The 24,224-nt window shown below is 36.2% G+C and overlaps 1 protein-coding gene across 2 annotated transcripts in view; it reads right to left on the bottom strand.

Moving 5' to 3' along the window:
* Window positions 1-24,224, bottom strand: part of VMP1 (vacuole membrane protein 1) — a 99,420-nt gene that overhangs the window by 49,139 nt on the left and 26,057 nt on the right. For both annotated transcript variants that reach the window (XM_014531802.1, XM_014531799.1), the window contains exons 6-7: window positions 10,396-10,563; window positions 5,119-5,250 (exon numbers count right to left, since the gene is read on the bottom strand). In XM_014531802.1, coding sequence (XP_014387288.1) covers window positions 5,119-5,250; window positions 10,396-10,563 — 300 coding nt within the window. The remainder of the gene's footprint in view (window positions 1-5,118; window positions 5,251-10,395; window positions 10,564-24,224) is intronic.

Genomic DNA, 24,224 nt, shown 5'->3' on the forward strand with positions numbered 1-24,224 from the left:
AAAATATATTTTATTGATTTTTTTATAGAGAGGAAGGAAGAGGGATAGAGAGTTAGAAACATTGATGAGAGAGAAACATCGATCAGCTGCTTCCTGCATACTCTCTACTGGGGATGTGCCCGCAACCAAGGTACATGCTCTTGCCCGGAATCGAACCTGGGACCCCTGAGTCCGCAGGCTGACGCTCTATCCACTGAGCCAAACCGGTTAGGGCAGCTGTGGTATATTTATACAATGGTATACTACCTAGCTATAAAAAAGAAGGAAATCTTACTTTTTGTGATAGCATTATGCTATGTGAAATAAGTCAGTCAGAGAAACACAAATACCATATGATTTCAGTTATATATGGAATCTAAAGAACAAAATAAACTAACAAAATAAGTCAGTCAGAGAAACACAAATACCGTATGATTTCAGTTATATATGGAATCTAAAGAACAAAATAAACTAACAAAATAGAAACGGATTGAGAGCTGTCAGAGGGGAGGAGGGCTGGGGGGGCTGGGTGAAAAAGGTGAAGGGATTAACAACAAACAAACTCATAGGCACAGACAACAATATGGTGATTACCAGAGGGAAAGATAAGTGAGGAGTTAAAAGAGGGTGAAGGGGGAATAAATGGTGATGGAAGGAGATCTGACTTGGGGTGGTGGACACACAATACAATATACAGACGATATATTATAGAATTATACACCTGAAACCTATGTAATTTTATTAACCAATGTCACCCCAATAAATTCAATTAAAAAATCCAGAAACTATAAAATAGCCTTTGAGGAAATTTTTAACAGACTCATGAATTATATTCAAAAGAAAGACAAATTAGTCAATACAAATATAGAGGAACAACTTGCATTTTCTAAACTTCAAAATTTTTTTTTTTTATCCTCACCTGAGACATCGATCAGTTGACTCCCATATGCAACCCCAACAGGGAATCAAACCGAAACCTAGGTATGTACCCTGACCAGAACAGAACCCGAAACCTGTGTACCAAGTTGGAGGAACAGGACGACACTCCAAACAACTGAGCCATCTGGCCAGGGCTCAATTTCTTATTTGACTTAATTCTTAATTTCCTATATTGATAGAAATAGTAAGAAACAGTTCACACAGTCAGCAACCTACCATTTTGTGAAAAAAGAATCCAAGTAGCAAGGTCACTTGGACAGACAGCATTTAGGAAAGCACACTTATTCAAACCATATTCTTCCAAGTAAATATGTACGACATTCCTACTCTATTGTCAGTTTTAAACACAAAAAACCACAGTCACCTCCATGATCCCATTCCCCATTACTTCAAAACTGGCTGCCCTAATCTTTTAGGACCCATCAAGCAAATAAATTACTTTATTTTTCAAACTCTTATTCCTAATGCCTTTACTTTTTCCTTTCCTTTGGTTATGCAACTTAAAGAATAAACAAGTTATCATAGGAACCTTCATTTGTTTCTAAAGTATAGCATTTTACTAATGTTGTTTTACCGGATGTGAATTAAAAATTATGTCATTTGGTATAATGTCTTTTACATTATCTTTAATGCTTGCTCTCAGATGACTATTAAACTAAAAGATGCAAAACTGCTCAATCTTTCTTCTTTTTTAAAAATGTATTTTTATTGATTTTAGAAAGGAAGGGAGAGGGAGAGATAGAAACATCAATGATGAGAGAAAATCATTGCTTGGCTGCCTCCTGCATGCCCCACAACTGGGGATCAAGTCCACAACCCGGGCATGTGACCTTAACCGGAATTGAACCCAGGACCCTTCAGTCTACAGGCCAACGCTCTATCCACCGACCCAAACCAGCCAGGGCTTCTTGTTTTTTAAAATTTATCTTTATTGTTCAAAGACTTAGAGATGTCCCCTTTGTTTTTTTCCCCCACTGACCCCTTCCACCCAATCTTTCTTCTTAATGATTTGAAATCTCAATAATTTCTATGTTCACTACACTTTTACACTTTATTTTGCAGTAGAGTAATATGAAGTGAACATATTTCATGTAATGCTACGTTTTCTCTCTCACTTGATATTTCTTAGTTTATTCCAAGTATCTACCTCATGAGTAATGTGTGCAAGACCAGGCAGGCATTGTTGAAAATGCACACATTTTTTTTTTTTGGCCTCTCCTTAAGGAGCTTACAGACTCCTGGGAGAGATAAGAAAAGTTCATAAATAGTTTTAAAATAAGGTAGCAAGTGAAAAGTACACAAGAAAGATAAAGACAATTCCCAGGGGTTGGGAAGACTTTTGAGCAGCAAAGTTCTATGACCAGAGGTAGTTTTCAGAAAAAAAATAAATAAATAAAAAAAGAACGAAAAAGACTAGTTAAGAGGAGACTTATTAGGAAGTTGCTGGAAATGTTCAGGGACCTAGTAATTAAGGTCTGAACCAGGAGTGGGAAGAGAAAGAAGACATCTCACATCCATATTTCTCTTTTTCTCTCTCTCTCCCTTCCTCTCTTTCTAAAATCAATAAAAACATATCCTTGGATGAGGATTAAAAAAAAAAAAGAATGAATAGATAAGGGAGGAAAGGAGGGAGTCAGGTGACCTAACTTTTACAAATGATGCTAGAATTGCTGAAGGTCATAGGAAACTACATTCATTCATGTCTACCTCCCACAGACATCTAGTGAAAACATGACAGAAAGCCAAGAGCAAAAGGAAGTCAGCTTGGTGGAAAAATACTGCCTAATCTCAATACTGAACTCATGAAAATAAGTTAGGTAGCAAAAGGAATCAGTTCAAATAAATGTGTTAATCTCCTCCCCCCCCCCCCCCCCAAATATCTATAGTACAAAATGCAACTATCAATCAACACTGGAATTTAAGCAAATACTTAGCTTTAAAATTGTTACCTAGTAACAACTTCCTAGTAAAAGCATACACCCTTTATCCTAGTTGGAGAGCACATGGTAAAGCAATGAGAGCCAAGTATTTTTTTTCACTCTTCCTGCTGATAAACTTATTCTACCAAAGGAATAAAGAACACACTTTCTACCTAAGTCTCAGGCAATCTTAAAATTCAAATACCCATTCATAATTATTCATTTTACTTACTTTGCTGTTTTAGTTACTGTTACCTTCTCTATATTTTATTGCTCCCATCAAATTGGGGGTTTACAGAATACATGTATCTATGAGGAAATTCCAACACCAAAGTTAGATTAACTTTTGGGTCTTTGTGAAAACTGATTACTGTAAGAACTTTTAAATCACAATCAATAATATATAACTAAAAAGATATCAGTAAGCTTGGCCAGCATGGCTCAGGGGTTAAGCGCCAATCTATGAACCAGGAGATCATGGTTCAATTCCCGGGGTCAGGGCATATGCCGGGTTGTGAGCTTGATCCCCAGTGTGGGGCATGCAGAAGGCAGCCAATCAGTGATTCTCTCTCCTCATTGATGTTTTTCTCCCTCTCTCCCTTTCCCTTCTTCTCTGAAGTGAATATATACATATATATATATATAAAAGATGCCAGTAAAATTATAGCTTACAAATAAAAACCTAATATCTTTAAAAATACTACCAATAACTATTTACAAAGGTATAATATGCAATTTATAATAATAAAATATAAGTCAAAACTAAATTAAAATCACTGGGAAAACAATGTTGGAATATACAAATAGCTAATTACCCGAAAAAAAGAAAGTTAGGTCCCTACATTATATGGTAGGTAAAATATTGTAATAGATTAAAGATTTAACAATATGTATCTATATCTATATATAAGCCAAGTGATCAGAACGACTGGTCGCTATGATGCGTACTGCGGCAGCCAACCGCCCCCAATTGGTACCCCCACCCCGACTGGGAGTGGGGCTGGCCAGCCAACCTCCTGCATCCCCTCCCCCCTGCTGACCCAGCCCTGATCGGAGCCAGCTGGACCCCACCCATGCATGAATTCATGCACCGGCCTCTAGTAAAATAATTAAGTCATAAAAATACTAAAAGAAAATAGAGCTACATATTTACTATATAATTATAAGGGTTCAGGAAGATAATTTTAGGGATTATTTTAAAAGAAAAAGTCTAAGATACTGATTAAAAAATGTAAATTTCTCTATTCTAAAAGTAAAAAAAGCACAGTAAACAAAATGGGGAAAATATTGACAGCATATGACAAAAGAGATCTCCTTAAAAATGTCAATTAATAAGAAAATGAAAAATATACTAAATATAAAAAATTGATAAATGAACCAGTAAAAGTTTTTTATTTTTTTATCTGTATTTTCAACATTTTATACAAGAAACATACTTTGTAATAAAAAGCAAAGATGCAGAAAATATTTGATGGCACTGAAAAATGTTCACAGTATGACTTTTTATTTAAAACAAGTCACAGAACAATAAATAGAATATGACTCACTGTTATAAATATTTATAGAGAAAAAGACTGAAGGATGGAGGGATTAATTTTAAGTAGATATATTTATCAGTTGTCTACAATGAGCTGTGTCACTTCATAATAAGAGCACGATCTTAAAAATCAGTATCAAATGTCTATTATATGTGGGGGGGAAACTTGAGCCTAATATGTACAGTATGATCATAGTTTTTATTTTAAAAAGTTATAAATGCAAAGAAAACAGCTTAGAATTAGAGGATCATTATCCTACTTTGGGAGTAGGTATGTGGGTTTTCACTTTTCACTTTTAATACTTCTAGAATGCTTCAATATTATTACTACACACACTTATGTAACTTAAAAGATGAAAATCTGGGAAATATAACAGAAGCAAAGAGCCTCAGATTAATTTTTTTTAAAGGTACCTGATTTAAAAACAAAATTACAAAAAATTCTCTTAAATTGTTATACATTTATTTGCATTGTGAAAACCTTAAAAACAAAACAACAACAAGGTGTTTTAGCTGAGTCTGAGTTGTCTTGTCGATGCTTTCTACATTTCCCTATTCTAAAATCAAGATGATAACCACTTGTATATTTCATCTTTTCTGAATGTTCTATCCCAAACCATGTATAATTTTGTTTTCACACTGGCAGTCTTCTTCAAAGAAACTATTAACAAATTCACCTTAATCCTAAGCTCTTTAGGGATAATTAAAATATTCTATTTATTCTAACCCCCACACTGTTCTTACTTGCGCAGCCTCTGCATGCTCTAGCATCTCTTCAAATTCCTGATACTCTTCATCATCTGGTTCAGCACCTGAGAGTCGAGCTGCTCTGGCCATGAAATACGGAGGCAACTCTCCAATTGCTGTACCGACACCCTATGTCAAAAACCAAAAAAATCACATAAGATTCTGTTCTCAACACAGTGACACTAAACACATCAAATCTATATTTTTCGATATCACCAAAAGCATATGAAGATGTAGGTATCAGTGAGAAAAGCATATACTAGTACATAACTAGGAGGATAGGAGTTTGAATCCTGGCCCCAATACTGACCAAGGCAATGCCAGGCAAGATGCTATACATAAAACTGTCAGACAATCCTGGTGTATTACTGACACTAAATTAATGTTAGTTCTCTTGCATATCTACTTGTACTCTATTTTTTTATAATTCTCACACAAGGATATGTATTTTTTATTGATTTTTAGACAGAGAGGAAGGAAGGAAGGAAAGAGAGAGAGAGAGAGAGAGAGAGAGAGAGAGAGAGAGAGAATCATCATCCGTTGCCTCCCATTAAGTGCCTCGAATGGGGATGACATCCGTAACAACTTTTTGATGTATGGGATAAGGCTCCAACCAACTGAGCCACCCAGCCTGAGCTCTACTTATACTCCATTATTTTTGTCATTTCTCCCCCTTTTAAAATATTCAATGACGTGGTAATGAGCATTCACTGGTATAGCTATTAGACAAATATTTTCTAGGATATCTGATATTTAGAATGTCGCTTTAATCCCAACAGAACTTTTTAGTGCAGAGTTAAAATTTTTAACAAACTGTGGTCAGAAAGCCCCTTGAAAACAACATTAGGATGGATAAATTTTAACCACAGGAAAAATGTTTATATTTCCTTAGGACACTGAGTGACTCATGTTTTAGTCTCTTTGTAGATTCTTGTTTTTGAAGATAAATTTTTTTCTCAACCAACTCAACATAAAAGGATAAAAACAAAGGTAAAAGAATCAGGAACTTGGTTTGAACTTACATGGCTCAAATACAGCATAGGTAATACTGCAAGAGGCATACAGCCTCCAGGAAAATTCTCAACTTTGAGCCATCCTTCTCTGCCCTGAGTCAGAGTGAATGAAAAATGCATTTGCTAGTTCTAAAAAGCAACTTTAGGCCTTTCTGTTTGCTCTGTCCTTGACAAGAGTCCCCAAGGTACATAATCAAATTCAAAGATTTTGTGTTCACAGTGCTACATTCCAATGTGTAGAATCAATGATCTCCAAGTGAAACTGCACTACCCACATGTGAATCAGGAGTTCTGAAGCAAGAATAAGGCTAGAGTTAGTTAAAAAACAGAGAGAAGGGAGAACAGACATATATAGAGAAGGATAAAAGAACAAAACAAATCATACTTTACTAAACAGGAAAAGTTAAAGTTAGTCAACTTTGGAGTGTGTTAGTAGACCAACTTACTATTTTAAAAACTGGCAACAAAGAGAAAGATCAATTATTTATCCTGTCTTACCTATATGAAAGATATCTCAGGGTAATTAAATTGCTGATAAGGAGAAGTTTTTCTTTATAAAGTATTTCAGTCAATAACTAAAGAAAAAAAATGATATAATTGGGATACCCCTATTTTATAACCCCTAATAAAATAACGAACATATAATAATAGTGCTAATATCACACACAAAAAAGACAACCAGACACTACTGCACATCATGACAGAAATACACAAGGCTCTGAAGTATATTCTTGCCAGAAAGAATTTTTTTCAAGCCTCTCAATCTAACTATCAACTCACAGGAAATATAGGGAACATAGAAACATACTTAAATTATTCCAACTGGAATACAATCAGTAAAATTAGGGCTGTGGGAAACTACACTTGACAAACAATCCAATTTCAATAACAAATAAATTTGAAAAGAAAATCAAAGAAATAAACACAACCAAAAAAATTTAAATACTAACTGTTCAACTAATTTGAAGAGACTATTCCTAATTTCTCTTAGGTGTTTTTTTAAAGTCCGATAGTTGATATATTTACAGATGAAATGTGATATGTTATCTAGGTTATGCTTTGTGATAACTGAGAGCAGAATGAGGAGGGGAATATATAAAACAGTATTAGCCAGGAGTTAATATTAGCTGAAGTTGGAGAACAATATGTTGAATTAATAATGTAATTCTATGCACTTAAATTTTTTCCCATAACGAAAAGTAGAAAAGTTAACTGTCATATTTTATTTAAAACATGAACTTCTCTTAAAACTTAAGTCAAATGTTCAATAGTTCTGAAAGCAATCATATGATTCAAACTCATGACAAGTTTCCTTAAAGTTAAAAAGTAATAATGAATTGAAATGAAGTAAAGAGCTACATGTCTTATACTTAATTGACCACACATCACACACACACACACACACACACACTTTAAAAAATGCGCTTTTATTGATTTTGGAGAGAGGAAGTGAGAGGGAGAGAGAGATAGAAACATCAATGACGAGAAAGAATCATTGATCCGCTGCCTCCTGCACGCCTCTCCTGGGGATTGAGCCTGTAACCTGGGCATGTGCCCAGAATGGGAATCAACTGGTGACACCTTGGTTCATGGGTCAACACTCAACCACTAAGCCACCTCAGCTGGACTCACTCTCTTGATAGTGACCTCGATGCACAAGGTTTAAATCAGTGATTCCCAAAGTGGGCGCTACCGCCCCCTGGTGGGCACTGCAGCGATCCAGGGGGGCGGTGATGGCCACAGGTGCATTTGTTTTAACTTTTTTTGTATTACCTTTCTATTCTGAGTTCAATAAATAGTTTCATAATTTCAAACTTCAATGTTTCTAATTTACACCTTTCTTTACTATATTTTACGAAAAAGGTAGAGACATTAATACATATATCTTTCTATTTAATTGCTATTAAAATTTTTTAAAAATTAATTTCCAGGGGGCACTGAGTAATATTTTTTCTGGAAAGGGGGCGGTAGGCCAAATAAGTCTGGGAACCACTGGTTTAAATGTTAGTAAAATTCAATTAATCAATTTTCCTTTTGTTACCTAACCTTTTGGTATTACATTTATGAAATGATTGCCATTCTGGCCGGTGTGTCTCAGTGGCTGAGCGTCGACCTAGGAACCCAGAGGTCATGGTTTCGAGCTCGATCCCCAGTGTGGGGGGTGCAGGAGGCAGCCAATCAATGATTCTCTCTCATCATTGATTGGTGTTTCTATCTCTCTCTCCTCCCTTCCTCCCTGAAATCAATAAAAAATATATTTAAAAAAATGATTGCCAAATTCAAAATCATGCAGATTTTTCTCTATATTTTCTTCAAAGAGTTTTATAGTTTTAGCTCTTAAGTTTATGTATATGATGCATTTTGAGTTAATTTTGGTCCAGCTTCATTATTTTGCATGTGGATATTCAGTTTTCCCAGCACCCTTTGTTGAAAGGACTGTCCTTATAAATGTTGAGAACAAAGGGAACAAATTTAGACAACTTGATATGCGCTACATTTTTCATATGACCCAAGACAGTTGTTAAAAAAGGAAATATGAAAAGCAAACAAACATTCAGCCAATTAGTCAGTATTTATTTATTTATTATTTTTTAAAATACTTTTTTCATTGATTTTTAGAGTGAGAGGAAGGGAAAGGGAGAGAGAGAAAGAGAGAGAAACATCGATGTGAGAGTGGAACATCGATCAGCTGCCTCTTGGACACCCCACACTGGGGATTGAGCCCTCAACCGGGGCATGTGTCCTGACCAGGAATTGAACCAGCAACCTTTCGGTGCACAGGATGACATCCAGTAACTGAGCCACACTGGCCAGGGCAGTCAGTATTTATTGACATTCTTGTATATGTGAAAAGTCTAACACTGAGTGCTGTAGGGGTAATAAATTTAACGCACAGTCTGTATTTTTTAGGAGCTTAACATTTGTTTGGGGAAGTAAGCCACTGTAAGAACCAAGTTGACTAATTTAAGGCATGAATGAAAAGCCAGGCCCAATGAGCACTTCAGACAGTGTGCACTGTGGGAGTTTGTAGGAGGCAGTTACCACTGCCAGTTGGGATGGAAGCTTTTCTTTATTGGCATTGGTGTTAATCCAGCTACATAAATCATTTTTGAAAGAACAAAAGAAAAATAGAAAACTAAAGTCTATATACATAGCCCCTTTCTAGCATGTTCCAAGTATCTCCTGTTATTTTAATAAAAAATTTTTCATCAAAAGAGTAATGTGGTCAAATTTAAAAAACACAGGCAACTAGTACAATGAATCTGTTTCCAGTGTTTATAAAAGAGTAACAGGAAACATGACAATTTTTCCTGTCTTTCATATTCAGCAAGTTCAATGTATGGCACTTCCCTTATAATTCTTTTAAAATAAAACATAACTGCTACCACATAAATGTCTCTGAAAACTCTGCCTCTTCTGTGGGCATAGTATTCATATTCCTCTTCATTTTAGTTAAGGTTTTTAAGTGATCTGTTCCACAATTTTTATTTTATAAGAAACTGTTAGTGAAAAAGTTACAGGTAATATATAACTTAAATGCAAATGATGAATTAAAAAATAATTGAAATAGTAATAGAAAGTTTTGAGCAAATGAACTATTCCTCAATGATAGACACCTGAATAAATTTAAGCACATAAAAAGAGTGTTTTGTATGGGTGAAAATACATTTTGCCAATGAACATGTAGTCCAAAAACTTCCTAAAATATACTGAAGCAAATAATAAAAAGAAAACATCAGTACAACTGAAAGTAAGATCACAATATACAACCATAGAGTCTGATGCCTCCACTACAGTAAAGCTTGGTTTACAAAGAAATGTTTCACCCTACTTTAGTATAACAATTCAGAGAATAAAATGAGTCCTCTAAGAATAAATACTAAGTATTTAAATTTAGGAGACAGACATAACATTTACCAATCTGAGACTAACATATAAGCACCTGCTGTGTGTTTATCAAATATAAACATTGGTGACATTTTACAAAGTAGTACAGTTGCATCATCCATACTCCTTGTCCCTGCTATTGTCTACTTGGCATCGATTGCTTCATGGTACCTATGGCTTCGTGCATTCTTTTGAATGTCATTAATGAATACAAAAGGCTCTAAAGGATTTGTTTAACTTGGAAGTATGCAGCTGATGACTCCATGAATTAATTATCTACTGACTTGGTATATGTTTGGATTCAAGTTCAATGAGGTACAACAAACTATACAGGCAGATACACTTTAGACAAATGTAAGAACAGATATCTTACCCACATGCAGGCCTCAATCCTAACTTTTGAGATGATGCTCCACAAAGAAACGGATCCTTCAATGCCCTCTTGGTCTGGACAAATAATCTGATCAGGATAGGGTGGTTCAGGGAAATTAACTGAATTGCATTCGTAAGCAGCTAATGTAACTGAAGCTATATGTGGACCCTGTAAAACAAATACGAGAAACCTAGTTAGAAATATTAATGAAAAGGGAATCATCAATGTACATGCTATTTTAATAGTACTTTAATTGCTATATATTAATAGAAAAACCTCAGCTTTAAAAGAATAATAATCTATTTAACTAAATATTTAATGATACAGATGGTAATTTGAAACACTCCTTCCCAAAAGTTCCTTCTGGCTTGCTTTAAAAAAAAAATCAGATTTATTGATAATGTACATACAGTAATAGTCATTTTTCTGGATCTATATTACATTAGTTTCGAAAAATATATTCAGCTGTACAACAGCGAATCAAGATGTAAAACATCTCCATCGTTGCAAAGAGTCCCCTTGTGCCCTTTTGTAGTCAATCTCCCTCCTCCAACACTAGCCCCTGGAAACCATATCATTCTTGGGTTGGTTCTGATTTTGTTTACCCATATTTTCATTTGTAGGTTACATTCCCTTTGATAAAAACTTTCTGTGCTGCTATTCTTTTAGGCATAATTTGAGAATATCACTTTATGTCCTTATAAACAGTTGGTGAAGTAACTACCTCACTTATATTTTAATCATATAGATTTAAATGGGTTAATAATGCAATAAAGCCTTAAACAAGGGTTCCCAAATACACATGTATGCTGAGGTGAGGTTTCTGCAGAAGAATCAACTAGGCCCTAGTTACTAGGGAGTTTGTTAAAAATATAACTTCCTGTTTGGCTGGCATAGCTCAGTTGTTGAATGTCAACCTATGAACCAGGAGGTCATGACTCGATTCCTGGTCAGGGCATACTAGTATGCTTGGGTTGGGTGCTCGATCCCCAGTAGAGGGTGTGCAGGAGGCAACCAATCTATGATTCTCTCTTGTCATTGATGTTTCTATCTCTCTCTCCCTCTCCCTTCCTCTCTGAAATTAATTAAAAAAAAAAAAAAAAAACCCAAACAAAAAACGAAACAAGAGGTAGGAGTGGGAACCTGCATGCTAATAATGAAGCTCCTTTAGAGTTTCAAATAGGTTATGTTCTATTAGGCTAGATTTAGGAATCACTGGGAAAATAGTAAAGTAAGGCTTAGAAAATAAGCAACCTCGGACTAGTCACTTAACTTCCTAGGCTTCAGTTTGCTCTTCTGCAAGGCAAGAGAATTAGACTCATTTTATGGTTTTATCCAGCTCCAAAAACTCCAAATATAATCAAATATATCAATAAAATCCAATGCTGATTTCCAAAGTTCTCATGAAGTATAAGACCTAAAAGTTGTATATTCTTAACATGTTGCTCTAACACCCACGGTATAAGTATTCACTTTAAAGCATAAGCATAACTTCTAGAGCCAGATGTTCTGGTTTAGGCTCTGGCCTCTGCCACTTACCTTCTGAGTCTTGCTTTCCTTATCTATAAAATGGGAATAATAAAATACCCCAGGATCTACATTCTGGGGATGTTGTAAAATTTAAATTAGGCAATTCATATAAAGTGTTCATCCTAGGACAGGGATGGGCACTTCAAAAAGTACCAGCCATTAGGTGTTATGAAGAAAAATACTGTATTTGTAGAATTATATATACATATACACATGTATGCATATATAAGTATACATACAATAAGTGATCTCTGTATATAAGTGTCTTTTAAAATCACATAGTGAAAGAATTTGTGGTTCAAAGACTGCATAAGATCCAGTGAAAAAATAAGACACTAAAGAAATCCTACTGCTATCAAGATAAAATGTTATATAAAACAAAATTTTTTGTTGCATGTTAATGTAAAAAAAGATACTCATAAATCTAAGCTACATTTCTCCCTAAATGAAATAGGTATTTTTGTTCAAATAAAATTCAAGAAATGAAGGTCTACTCTTAGCACTGAATCAATTAGTTATTAGGTTTTTCTGAACCTATGTGAAGAATTTTTTAGTTGGTTCCTCTTTTTCTTGACTTTTCATTCCTAGAAATCCATAAATAGTAATATTTAAGTTTTAAAAATAATTATAGTATGTTTTTTAAAAGAATGCTTTTGAGTATTCAGGTCTTAACAAACGTTAGCCATGAAATCTACAACTGCTCCTTTGAATACTATGTGCATAAGAGATTTCACAAATGGGGGGAAAAAAGACTATTTTGTAAGCCTAAAAAATAACATACCAAGTTTAAAGTTTGGGGAATTCAGAATCACTGAATAATCAGTAAAAAAATTCTCACTGTACACTTATTAGATGTAATTTAAAGAAAAATTGTAACTTTCACCTTTATTGTTTGAAAACACAAAAGAGAAATGTTATATAAGTAAAACAGAAAAAATTCAAGTTTGTCCATGATATCTCTATACAGTTGTTCCCTGTAGATTGCAGGAACAGTCTACTCCTGAGTTTTAGAAATGAACAAAAATTGAACTTTGCTAGGAGATAAAATAATGAGATTTCTGAGTCTAAAAAGGGAAATTTTCAGCAATCTGATGAGAATTTTTTCCCCTAAAGAAAGGACAGTTCATTCACACAACTAAACTGATATATATTTTCCATAACCACACTAGTAAGTCATGATTACTCAGCCTTAGAGGCAGATGTGGTGGTTCCCAGACAAAATGAACACAAATAAATTAGCTTCTTGCCTTTTGTTCATTCTCAAGAGTCCATTTAGCCTATACCTGACATTTAGTTCCTAAATATAACTAACCTGACTGAAATATTAGTTACATGAAAAAAACAAAAACTAAAAAAGAAAAAAATATTTTTGATTAGAAGCACTTAAAAAGTAATATATATTCAAACTACCTTTTAAGTGTATTTTCTAAAACCTACAAGTCCTATTACTATGTATCAAATATGAAAGAATCACATTTTAATCATACTAAATGGAGAAACATGGGAACAAACGAACAGCTATAGTATAAGAAGAAAAGACGACCTGGACAGAACCACCATAAGCATAGAGATAACACAATGTTACAGTTTTTATGGGAGCATGCAGGTATACTTGTATCTTGGCTACAGATCCTGGATGTGGCTGAGGGTTTCCACCTCAGATCATGAAGTAACTGGTACAGACTTCCATTCCTACAGCAAACAACTAGAAAACTGGACAAAAATATATGGAACACTTCTTTTTAGACACTGCACCACAGGACTTCTGGCTGCTGAGAGAAGGGATACACATGAGGGTCACCTATGATGACTCTGGCTCTTGATGTGTAGACACAAACCTGACAGTAAAATCTACAGTCAAAGAGGAGGAGCCCATGCACAGCATGGTGGTCTTGCTAAGAAGAGGAAAGAAACAGAATCCTGTATAATAAAGAGATAACATGCTAATTAGACAGAACAGCAGAACGACTGTCCGGAAGACCTTCCGGATGAAGCTAGGGCTGCGAGGGCCGCAGCTGCGAGTGCCGAGCCCCTGCACGAATTTCGTGCACTGGACCTCTAGTATATAAAAAAGAGCAAAATGGAACTTCTAGAGCTAAAACTATAATAACGAATAGAAAAATTCATTAGATAGATCATCAACTGCAGAAGAAAATATAAAGAACGTGAAGAAAGGGAAGTAGAAAGTATTCAAACAGAGAGTGAAGGCTATGGAAGAAATTAACCTCCATAACCTATTAAATAACGCCAAACAGTTTAACATACATGTGATTGAAATCCTAGAGAGGAAAAGATGTGTGTTTGTGTGGGAGGTTTATATGCGAAAAAAATACTTGAAGAAATAGTCAACTGTTTTCAAGATTTGATGAAAAACTTCAATCCATCAGCTCATTGCTCTAAAATAACTCAACCAATTAGGATCAAGAGAAAGAAAATAAAACACATCAAATTGCTGAAAATCATGATCATATCATATTAAATTGCTAGAACTCAGTAATAACAAGAAAATCTTAAAGCAATCAGAGGGGATAAAAATAACACACTATCTATAGGAAAATATAGATAAGACTTATCAGAAATAATTCAAACCAAAATACAATGGGAAAATTTCTCTAAAATGTTTAAAGGAAAAAAACACCTGTCAATTTAGAATCCATGGAAAATATATTTCAAAAATAAAGATGAAATAAAAACATTTTCAGACAAAAAAAAAAAGCCAAAAGAATTTGTTCCAGTAGATCTGCAGTATAATATATGATTTTAAGAAATTCTCAGAAGAAAAGTGATACCAGATGGAAACTTTAATGTACACAAAGGAGTGAAGAGCACTGAAAATATAGAAGACCCTTCCTCATTTTAAAATCTCTTTAAAAAATAACTGGTTGTTTAGAGCAAAAAAGATGACATATATAAAAGTAAAATATATGACAAGAGCATAAAGTATGGGACGGATAAAAACAGTATACTATTGTAAGGTGGTTACATTATATATACTTTAAAAATGCTCAATCCAAACAAGGTAGGAAAAGAAGAATAAAAAATAGTTGGAAGAAACATTCTGAGGGTAGACTTAAACCCATCCATATTGATAACTACATTAACTATAAATGTACCAAATGCACAAATAAAAAGCAGAGAGTGTTAGACTGGATTAAAAAGCAAGACCCCAGTACATGACCAAAAAGTACACTAAATAAATGAAAAAGATAAACTACTTTAAAATAATCACAAAAAAGACTGAGTGGCTACATTAATATCAGATAAAGTCGACTTCAGGATAGGGAATTCCTAGAGATGAATAAAGACATTTCATAATGATAAAGGGCTAATTCTCAGGAAAACAAAACAATTCCAAATGTGGAGGTACTCTTTAATAGACTATCAAAATAGATTAAGCAAAAACTGACAAAACTGAAAGGAGAAATAAACAATTCTACAATTATAGTTGGGAATTTCAACGCCCTTCTCCTTTTAGTTGATAGAAGAAATAAACTGACAACCAGTATGAATATGGAAGACTTCAACAATATAAAACACTCCACTCAGCAATAGCCAAATATGTATTCTTTTCAGCAAGAATAGACCATATGCTGGGGTGTAAAATGAGTCTCAGCTCATTTAAAAGAATGTGTCATGTGGCAAGGTAAACATCAATACAAGGGGTACTTAAGGAAAAATGGCAAATAGAGGTCCTCAAAGATTAATTTTCCAGTTAAGAACTGTGTCCTTTCATCTTTGTGGTGGTCATAAAAGGAAGTCAAACAGCTACATACAGCCCAGACCGTTATTCCCCAGCACAGGAAACTCTATAAATTCCCTAGCTAGCAACAAGGTCACAGGTAACATTCACTAGTTGCACAGAGCTCCTGAGAGTTCCTAATTACTGTCAATGGAGGTTCCCTTTAGTGATAAGGAGGCTGAACTTTAGGATCGTGACGAAATGTTATACTCTCATCAGAGAGACAGGCTTCAGGGCGCATTATTGGGAGTGGGGAGTAATTCAGTATAGTCATTCTAAGTGAAGTCAACTCAACAAGACTGTTGCAGTTATTTGTGACATATCGAACATCTGGTTTTGCTTCAGTTCAAAGCCTTATGTATCCAGTCTCATGAGCTGTATTACATTGTATTTTCCAAAGTTTTCATAATGGAATAATTCTGCCTGTCCAGGATAAAAGATGTAGTGCTTGGCCAGGCAAGATTATGTCTGGGTGAGAGCAAATCCATAGTTAGACCAGGGATAAGATTTCTAATAAGAGCAGATATAGGTATTGGTGAAAAAAGTATTTTAACTTGAAAAAAATTATATTTAGTAAAATGAAAAACTAGTGTATGCATTGCTGCTTCATGAAAAAATAAATGTTTTCTGTCTTTTGAACTTTACTGAGACATTTCTTAACAAGTAAAAACTTAAAATGGTCATATCAGTTCACTATGAGCCTAATTTAGCCAAGCCTCATTATCAATCAAGATGAAGAATATATCACATTAAGAATACAGTATGTGTACGTGTGAGTTTTTGTAGGGAAAACGAGCAGGTAGGCAGACAGACAAACAGACATTCTTCTACCCTAGGCAGCTCTCAGAACTGATAAAACATTCCTAAAGACTGGAGTTGTTTGCATAACATCTGTAATGTCAATTCATAACCTAATCCATCAATCATACAGAGAAGTCAAGTGAGATCCCAAAGGCAAAATTTCCAATTAGTTTTGTCTGGAAAGTTTAGGGCAAAGGTAATAAAATCAAGAGTCCTGTGCTGATTCACTGGGAAAACATTTGTTTGCCACACTCCTTCACTGGAGGAACAAAAGGAGTCAGCGGTTAGTCTGGAATGTGATTCATTAGGAATATCTTGGTGATAAATGAAAGATGACAAATGGTTATGTGCATGACTTGCAAAACCTTTGTTTTCTTTAAGTCCTACTTTAGAAATGCTTTTGCAAACAGGAATTCTACTCGAATTCCCTTAATTTTTGCTTTTCTCATTATAGTCAGAAAACTTATCTAAAGTTATGGTGTACAGCAAATTCTAGAAGGCTAGAGAATAAACTATTGGTTCCAAATGGGCTCCAAGAAGTTCAACTAGTGTTTATATTTTTGAGTGTGAAAAAAGTCCCAAGTTTACAAATTAAGCCTGTAGTCCCTCTCTATAAAATGCAGCACAGTATATCAAAGCAGTAATTTGGGCATTAGCTAATGTGGGTTTTCATTTTCTGAAGCTATTAGTAACTTACTATATGTAATCTGACTTCTCACATTCCTCATTTGATCAGAAGTCTAACAATAATAATTGTGATTATAATGCCCGCACAACCCAGATAACAGGGCAAGAATCCATGATATTACATAGTAAAAGCATTATGATAAATATAAAATTGCTAATCAAAACAAAAACTGTATAAACTCTATCACTCATGCTCCAAGTTATAAGGACCTGTCTTTGAAGTCATTTTTATTATATGAATCAATCCATAAATAAAGACATGTTTCACTTTTCTTCTCTATACCTAAGCAATTTTTTTGAGGGGGGTGCAATTCAGAGAGGAAGGAAGAGGGAGAGATAGAAACATCAATGATGAGAGGGAATCATTGATCGGCTGCCTCCTGCACACCCCCTACTGGGGATCGAGCCCACAACCCAGGCATGTGCCCCTGACAGGGATCGAACCCAGTACCAATCAGTCCACAGACTGACGCTCTCTCCACTGAGCCAAACCAGCCAGGGCAACCTAAGCAACTTTTGATCATAAAGTTGATTTAAATGTTCAGGAGAAATGGACTACATACTTACATCAGAGTTTTTAAAAAGGTTATATATTGTTTAAAATATATACCCAACAGAACAGATTTTAGCTAAACTGTATCTTCTTAGTTTTGATTTAAGCACACATTAATAAATAGTGACTTAAGGGCAGGAAGTTATCCAGTCTGTGCATACCCCCTTTGTTTGGTGAAAACCCAGCCCCACGTCCTGGAGATCTTGGTTTCTTCTTTGATGTGGTGGTGCTCATAAGAGTTAATACATGAGTCATTCCTTGGGGAAAGACAGGGTAAAGAGCAGATCATGCACTCATCAAAAAAGGGCAAACAAACCTTTTCTAAGAAAGGCCTGTTGGTCTTCCGGGAAGAGCCCTGAGTCACTGCCTGCTTACAGACAGTCATTATACCTCTACAGAGCAATATCAAGTCACACCAGAACCTTACTTTTGGCAATCTCTTCCCTTTTGTGTCTTACAGAGGCATAGACAGGTGAACAATGAAGCCACACTCAGAAGTCAAGCAGAAAAAGAGGTAAAGAGGTTGGGTAACAGTTTTTTTTTAAAGTTTATTCCACCTCGTGGCATTAAACAACTACAATATTTCTCTTACTTAAACTACCACACTCTTTCATTTCAATTCATAGATATGCATTTTCCAAATAACAATTGCTTTAGGCAGTCAATAGCCATGAGTTGAAAAGTATAATAAATGTCTATACTTAAGAAAAAAACAGCTTTATAATCCTATATAATAAAAGGATAATATTCAAATCGACCAAAGAGCGGAACAACTGGTCCCTATGACAAGCCCTGACCACCGGGGGGCAGACGCTTAACGCAGAAACTGCCCCCTGGTGGTGAGTGCGCTCCCACAGGGAAAGTGCCACTCAGCCAGAAGCCGGGCTCATGGTTGGCGAGTGCAGTGGCGGTGGCAGGAACCTCTCCCGCCTCCATGGAAGCACTAAGGATGTCCAACTGACGGCTCCCAGACTGCGAGAAGGCGCAGGCCTGGCTGAGGGACCTCCCACCCCGAGTGCACGAATTTCGTGCACCGGGCCTCTAGTAGTCTATAAAGTACTATATACATACTATACATTAAGGAAACAGGGTGCTCTATAAATATTCGATAGCAATCAAGACGTCAGATTTTTTAGATGTGCATTTTTACCACATAGTTTAGTAATGAAATAATCCTAAACTTAAAAGCAGAAAATGCCTCTGAATTTTACACAAGGGAAAATATCTCACAGCTTTCTTTGTATTTATTTTATAACAAAGAGCCAAAAATGTTTTCTATTAAAAGGGTCATATTGAACAAATGACCCGTATCATTCAGATACTAATGCCTTCGTGTTACAGCTGCTAAGAAAACTGGATCTATTCTACAATGTAATTAAATAGTCCTAATACTTTTCTACACCCCAACTGCATGTAGACAGGACAACTCTATACTTTGAAATCCCTCCCCTTTGATTCCCAAATGGTTAAAGTAGAAGCCAAAGATAAAAGTTACCTGTAAAATATATTCAACCTTTTATCTATAGCTTAATATTTGGGTGCCTTTTAAAAATTATAAAATGACTGTTGACAGTTTTTGTTCTTAGAGTTCTTTGTCTGGGAGCTGGCCTTATTTGAAAGGAATATAGGGCTTGTTAAGCTTTTCTTCAGGAAACTGCTCCACCTGGTGTCAAAAACTGTTCATACATCATATTATTTGGGACTTGTCAATTCTTACGGGACTCATTCTCTTTGTTATTATTAAATGGTACAAACTTTATAAATCATCCATCGCACATAGAGCTTACAAATGGCTCTTTAATTGTTTGCTTGTCTTGTAATTTGATAATATACACGCCTATAGGGAGAATGTCTGAGATACATTTCTCATTATCAAGTACCAAAGTTCCTGTTTTTGGTTAACCTGGTTGTTTACAGAATTATGAGTCATGTTTTTCTACTGGAAATAATTAGAAGGTACATACTGAAATAATCCCATTACTTCTCCCAACAATTTATAACAATCTAAACTTAGTCCATAAATTATTTCTCAAAAGGATTGCAATGTTGTAAAAACCTGTATGAAATAAATGCACATATCAATGATTAAACCACATAACTGGAGGGGGGGGCGCTGAGTAGAGGTAGGCAAAATGGGGACATCTGTAATAGTGTCAACAATAAAAATAAAGAAAACAACCCCCATAAAATTATAACTAAATCTTGCTATCAGGCAGCTCATTTGGAAAAACTCTTCTAATTTATTTTTCATGTAAAGTGTTTCTTTCCCTTGATGGTTTTCTATACCATTCAAGTACCTGCAGTAGTCTTTTCTAAAACTGTAGTCTCTTCTAAAACATCATGTTAAGTCTAATATTATTACTCAGAAAGAGTAATGAACACATCTAATGCATGTGCCATGTGTAAGTCCTCGGAAAGTGGCTGCTAGCTCAACATGCTTCTTCTGGTGTACTACTGTGGTCCCACAAAGGAAAAAGGATTAGCAAACTACAGCTTGCAGATGAAGCCCAGTCTGCCTCCGTTTTTGTGACTAGAGGTTGACCTGAAAATGGTCACATTCCTTTACACACTGTTTTTGGATGCTTTCTCATTACATTGACAGATCTGAGGAGTTGCAAGAGAGAATGTATGGCCTGCAAAGCCTAAGAAATTTATTATCTGGTCCTTAGCAGAAAATGTGCTGTCCCTGGGCTTTCAAGCTCTGGGTCAGACCATTATTAGGGTGGAAATTTGGACTCATTCAAACACAGCGATGCATCAAGGAAAACAGTAGCCATCTTTCCTTCATTAACTTATTGTTTTTACTCTGAGCATAAGTTTCTCTAATAAATAAGCATTCCTAGATCACTTGTGTTCTGAATCATCTGAGAGAAAACCTACTACCATAGTTGCTAAGACAAAAATAAAAATTTTAATAGATTTCTAGAAATTATATCCAAGAAGAGTGCATAGAAGGTACAATCTTAAAAAATCTGTCAATCACAGAAGCCTTCTTTTGCATCTGATCAACTTATAAAACACATAAGTAAATGAATGAAATTAGTAACTTGTTCTACTTGCTACATAAGATTTGCTCATGAAATAGACATCAAAGAAACAAAAAGATGATTGCATAAAAAATAAGATCAAAAGATGAAAAGCAGTTTACAAATGCTACTTCATTTCTAATTTGTTATTTAATTTTACATTCCCCCACCACCACCCCACCCCAACAGAAAACCCAGTCCCAAGGGGTGGAGTCTAGCCCCAAAGAACCAATCCCAGTCCGAACAGAAGAACCCAGTCATGATGGGAGAAGCCTAGTGCAAAGAGCCGAGCCTGTCTGAACAGCGGAACCCAGTCCTGAAGCTGGGAGCTTGGCCCAGAAGAGCCCAGCCCAGACCCCAATAGCCATAGCCAGTCCTGAAGGGCGGAGCCAAAATCCAAATCCAGTCCCGAAGGGCAGGCCCTAGCCCCTAAGAGCAGAGCCAAGACCCGAACAGCTGTAGCCAGTCTTGAGCGTGGAACCTCTCCCCCACCCCCCGGGCCCAGCCTAGCTTGTAAGAGCCAAATCTAGCTCCTAGTAATACCTATTCTCCCAGCAGGCCCACGGAAGCCAGCCTCAGTGTGTCGCAGTGATTTGCACAGGCACCTCTCCCTTGAGAGTCAGCTGCCCTTTCTACCTGTGTCCCCTAGGCCAAGTATTCTAATTTGTAATTTAATAAGGAGTCTTTCCTTATATCAAAATATAACACACTTTACAGATACACTAGAGATCATACAGATACACTGGAAATCATAAGCATGTTGCTATATATTATATAAAAGATACAAATCACATTTTAAATCATTCCTTACACTTATTTATCTAAATTAAATTTAAAGCAAAGAGCATATGAAAATACTGTTTATAACACCAGGAGTAGATACAGTTTTATTTTCTGGAAAATTCAAAAAAGGATGTTAGCCCTCCTGGCTGGCTTAGTGGTTAAGCACCGACCTATGAACCAGAAAGTCAGGGTTCAACTCCTGGTCAGGGCACATGCCCAGGTTGTGGGCATGCAGGAGGCAGCCCGTCAATGATTCTCTCTCATCATAGATGTCTCTATGTCTCTCTCTTCCTTTCTCTCTGAAATCAATAAAAAAATATTTTTTAAAATAGAGGATGCTATATGCAATATACAGGGTGGGTAGGGTGTTTTTATTTTCCTCCAGATTTAAGACTTAAGCCCCAGCTCCTGTCCCCATAAGACTGATTTATATATAGGTCACCCTTATGTTTAATGTGTGGTGCCTGCGGGTTTACCAGGGCATATCCTTGGCCAGTCTCACTTTTCTGGGTTTCCTCTTTAACAAAGATATTAACTTGTCATTATTTGGTCTTTTCTCATCTCTATGATGTCTTTAAACATATGTTTTTAAATTTTATCAACCTTTTTATGATACTTTCACAAGAGAATTGATCCAAATTGCCTAATCTATCATTACTGGAAATGAAAATGATCAGTGATTTTCAACTATGCTATGACATACTGCTACATTAAAATCAACTGTGGGAAATGTTGCTTATAATTTCTTTATTTTTAAAATGTTTTTATTGATTTTTTTAGAGAGGAAGCAAGAAGGAGAGAGTGAAACATCAATGAGAAAGAGAGAAAAATTGAGTGGCTGCCTCCTGCAGGACCTATACTGGGGATTGAGCCTGAAACCCAGGCATTTGCCCTGACAGGGAATCGCACCGGCAACCTCTTGGTGCACAGGATGACGCTCAACCAGCTGAGCCACACTGGCCAGGGCACTTAAGAATTTTTTAAGAATAACAGCTAAATAACAGCTGTTATTTTAAGAATAACAGCTAAAGCATGTAAATTAGAAATGGTTGCTTTTTAAAAACAAAATCAGAGTAAAAATAATGATAATATAATAATAGCAGCTACAATTTATTGAGTATCTTACATACACTAGCCACTGAGCTGAAAAGTGCATAAATCTGTTATTTCATTTAATCCTCAAAACAGCCTTATAATAGGTATTATTATTCCATTTAAAATTTAATAAAATGAGGTTTAAGAATTAATAAATTCCCTAAATATCACCATCTATATATATAAAAGCCTATGCGACCTTTAGGACTGAACAACTGGAACGACTGTTCGACCAGTCACTATTATGTGCACTGACCACCAGGGGGCAGACACTCAACGCAGGAGCTGCCCTCTGGTGGTCAGTGCGCTCCCACAGCCAATCTCTCATGGCCCCTCCCTCCGGCCGGCTGGCCCCCATCAGTCCCTGGTGCTAATCCATTCGTAGAGACCTACTTCTGGGTTGGGGTTGCGTACATAGCAGTGCAGCTCCCTTGCTGTGATCTTTGAAAGTCAGCCCTCAACACAAGGGTTTGTCTCACTCCTGTCCTCTTCCTTCCCCAGGGGCGGTCCGCCCGCTGTGGTGGCAGTGTGGCAGTGAGGGAAGGAGGAGGGAGGGGAGGCGGGGAACTGTGTGGTGGCGGGGCGCAGATGGCATCCATTCCTTCCGCGCCTGCCCGGCGACTATCACCGCCTCTCCCAACCCTGCCAGGGCCCTTGGGCCCAGGCTGGGACGGGGAACTGGGGGTGGGTGGCGGCGGATGCGGCCCTTTCCCAGAGGGGCCGAGGGCCAGCTCCCTCCTCAGGGCTGGCAGCCAACCTCCCCCGCCCCTCCTCCTCTGCCCCGTGCATGAATTTGTGCACTGGGCCTCTAGTTAGTAATAATTTGGTTAGGCATTCAAACCTAGTTGTTTAACTCTGAATATATCCTATTTACCTTTCATGATAGGAATGAAAGATTTTAGTCCCATAACAAGATCACCTTCAATAACCTGCAGATTCTTAAATATTAAAGAAAAAGATGGGATCATGCCATTATATTTGAAACTGGGCATGCCACGAGAGTATGTCCTACATGTAAACATGTCAAATGGAAAGAAAGGCTGACTACTGTTAAAGTAATTAATGAATATGGAAAACTATTAAGACAATTACTTTCACTCACATGCATTAACTGGTATTACATAGGCATAAATAGAGATAAACAGAATATCCCTCTAATTTAAGTAGAGTTTTTGAAGGGTTTCATCTTCATCCAGAATAGAACCTGCAAATATAGTAGTGTGTTGGTTGTATGAGCACTGCCACCTAGTGGCAGCCAAATATAGACAACTTAGAAAAAAGTTCTAAAAGAGTGGCTGGTTCTTAACCTTTTATGGGTTAGAGAGACTATATGTCCTTTTTGCCAGAAAGATGCAAAGACACATAGCAATATTTATAGTATTTTAGGGAATTAAAAGACCTCCTGAAGTCAATTTGTTGACTATTAAAACTAATTTGAAAGAATATATGCACCCCCATGTTCATTTGCGCTTATTTCCAATAGCCAAAATATGGAAGCAAGCCAAGTATCCATCAGCAAATGAGTGGGAAAAAAGGTTGTGGTATATATGCACAATGGAATACTACTTGGCCATACAAAAGTATGAAATCTTACCTTTTGTAATAGCATAAACGG

Source organism: Myotis brandtii, unplaced genomic scaffold (genome assembly GCF_000412655.1).
Source record: "Myotis brandtii unplaced genomic scaffold, ASM41265v1 scaffold120, whole genome shotgun sequence".
NCBI classification, from domain to species: Eukaryota; Metazoa; Chordata; class Mammalia; order Chiroptera; family Vespertilionidae; genus Myotis; species Myotis brandtii.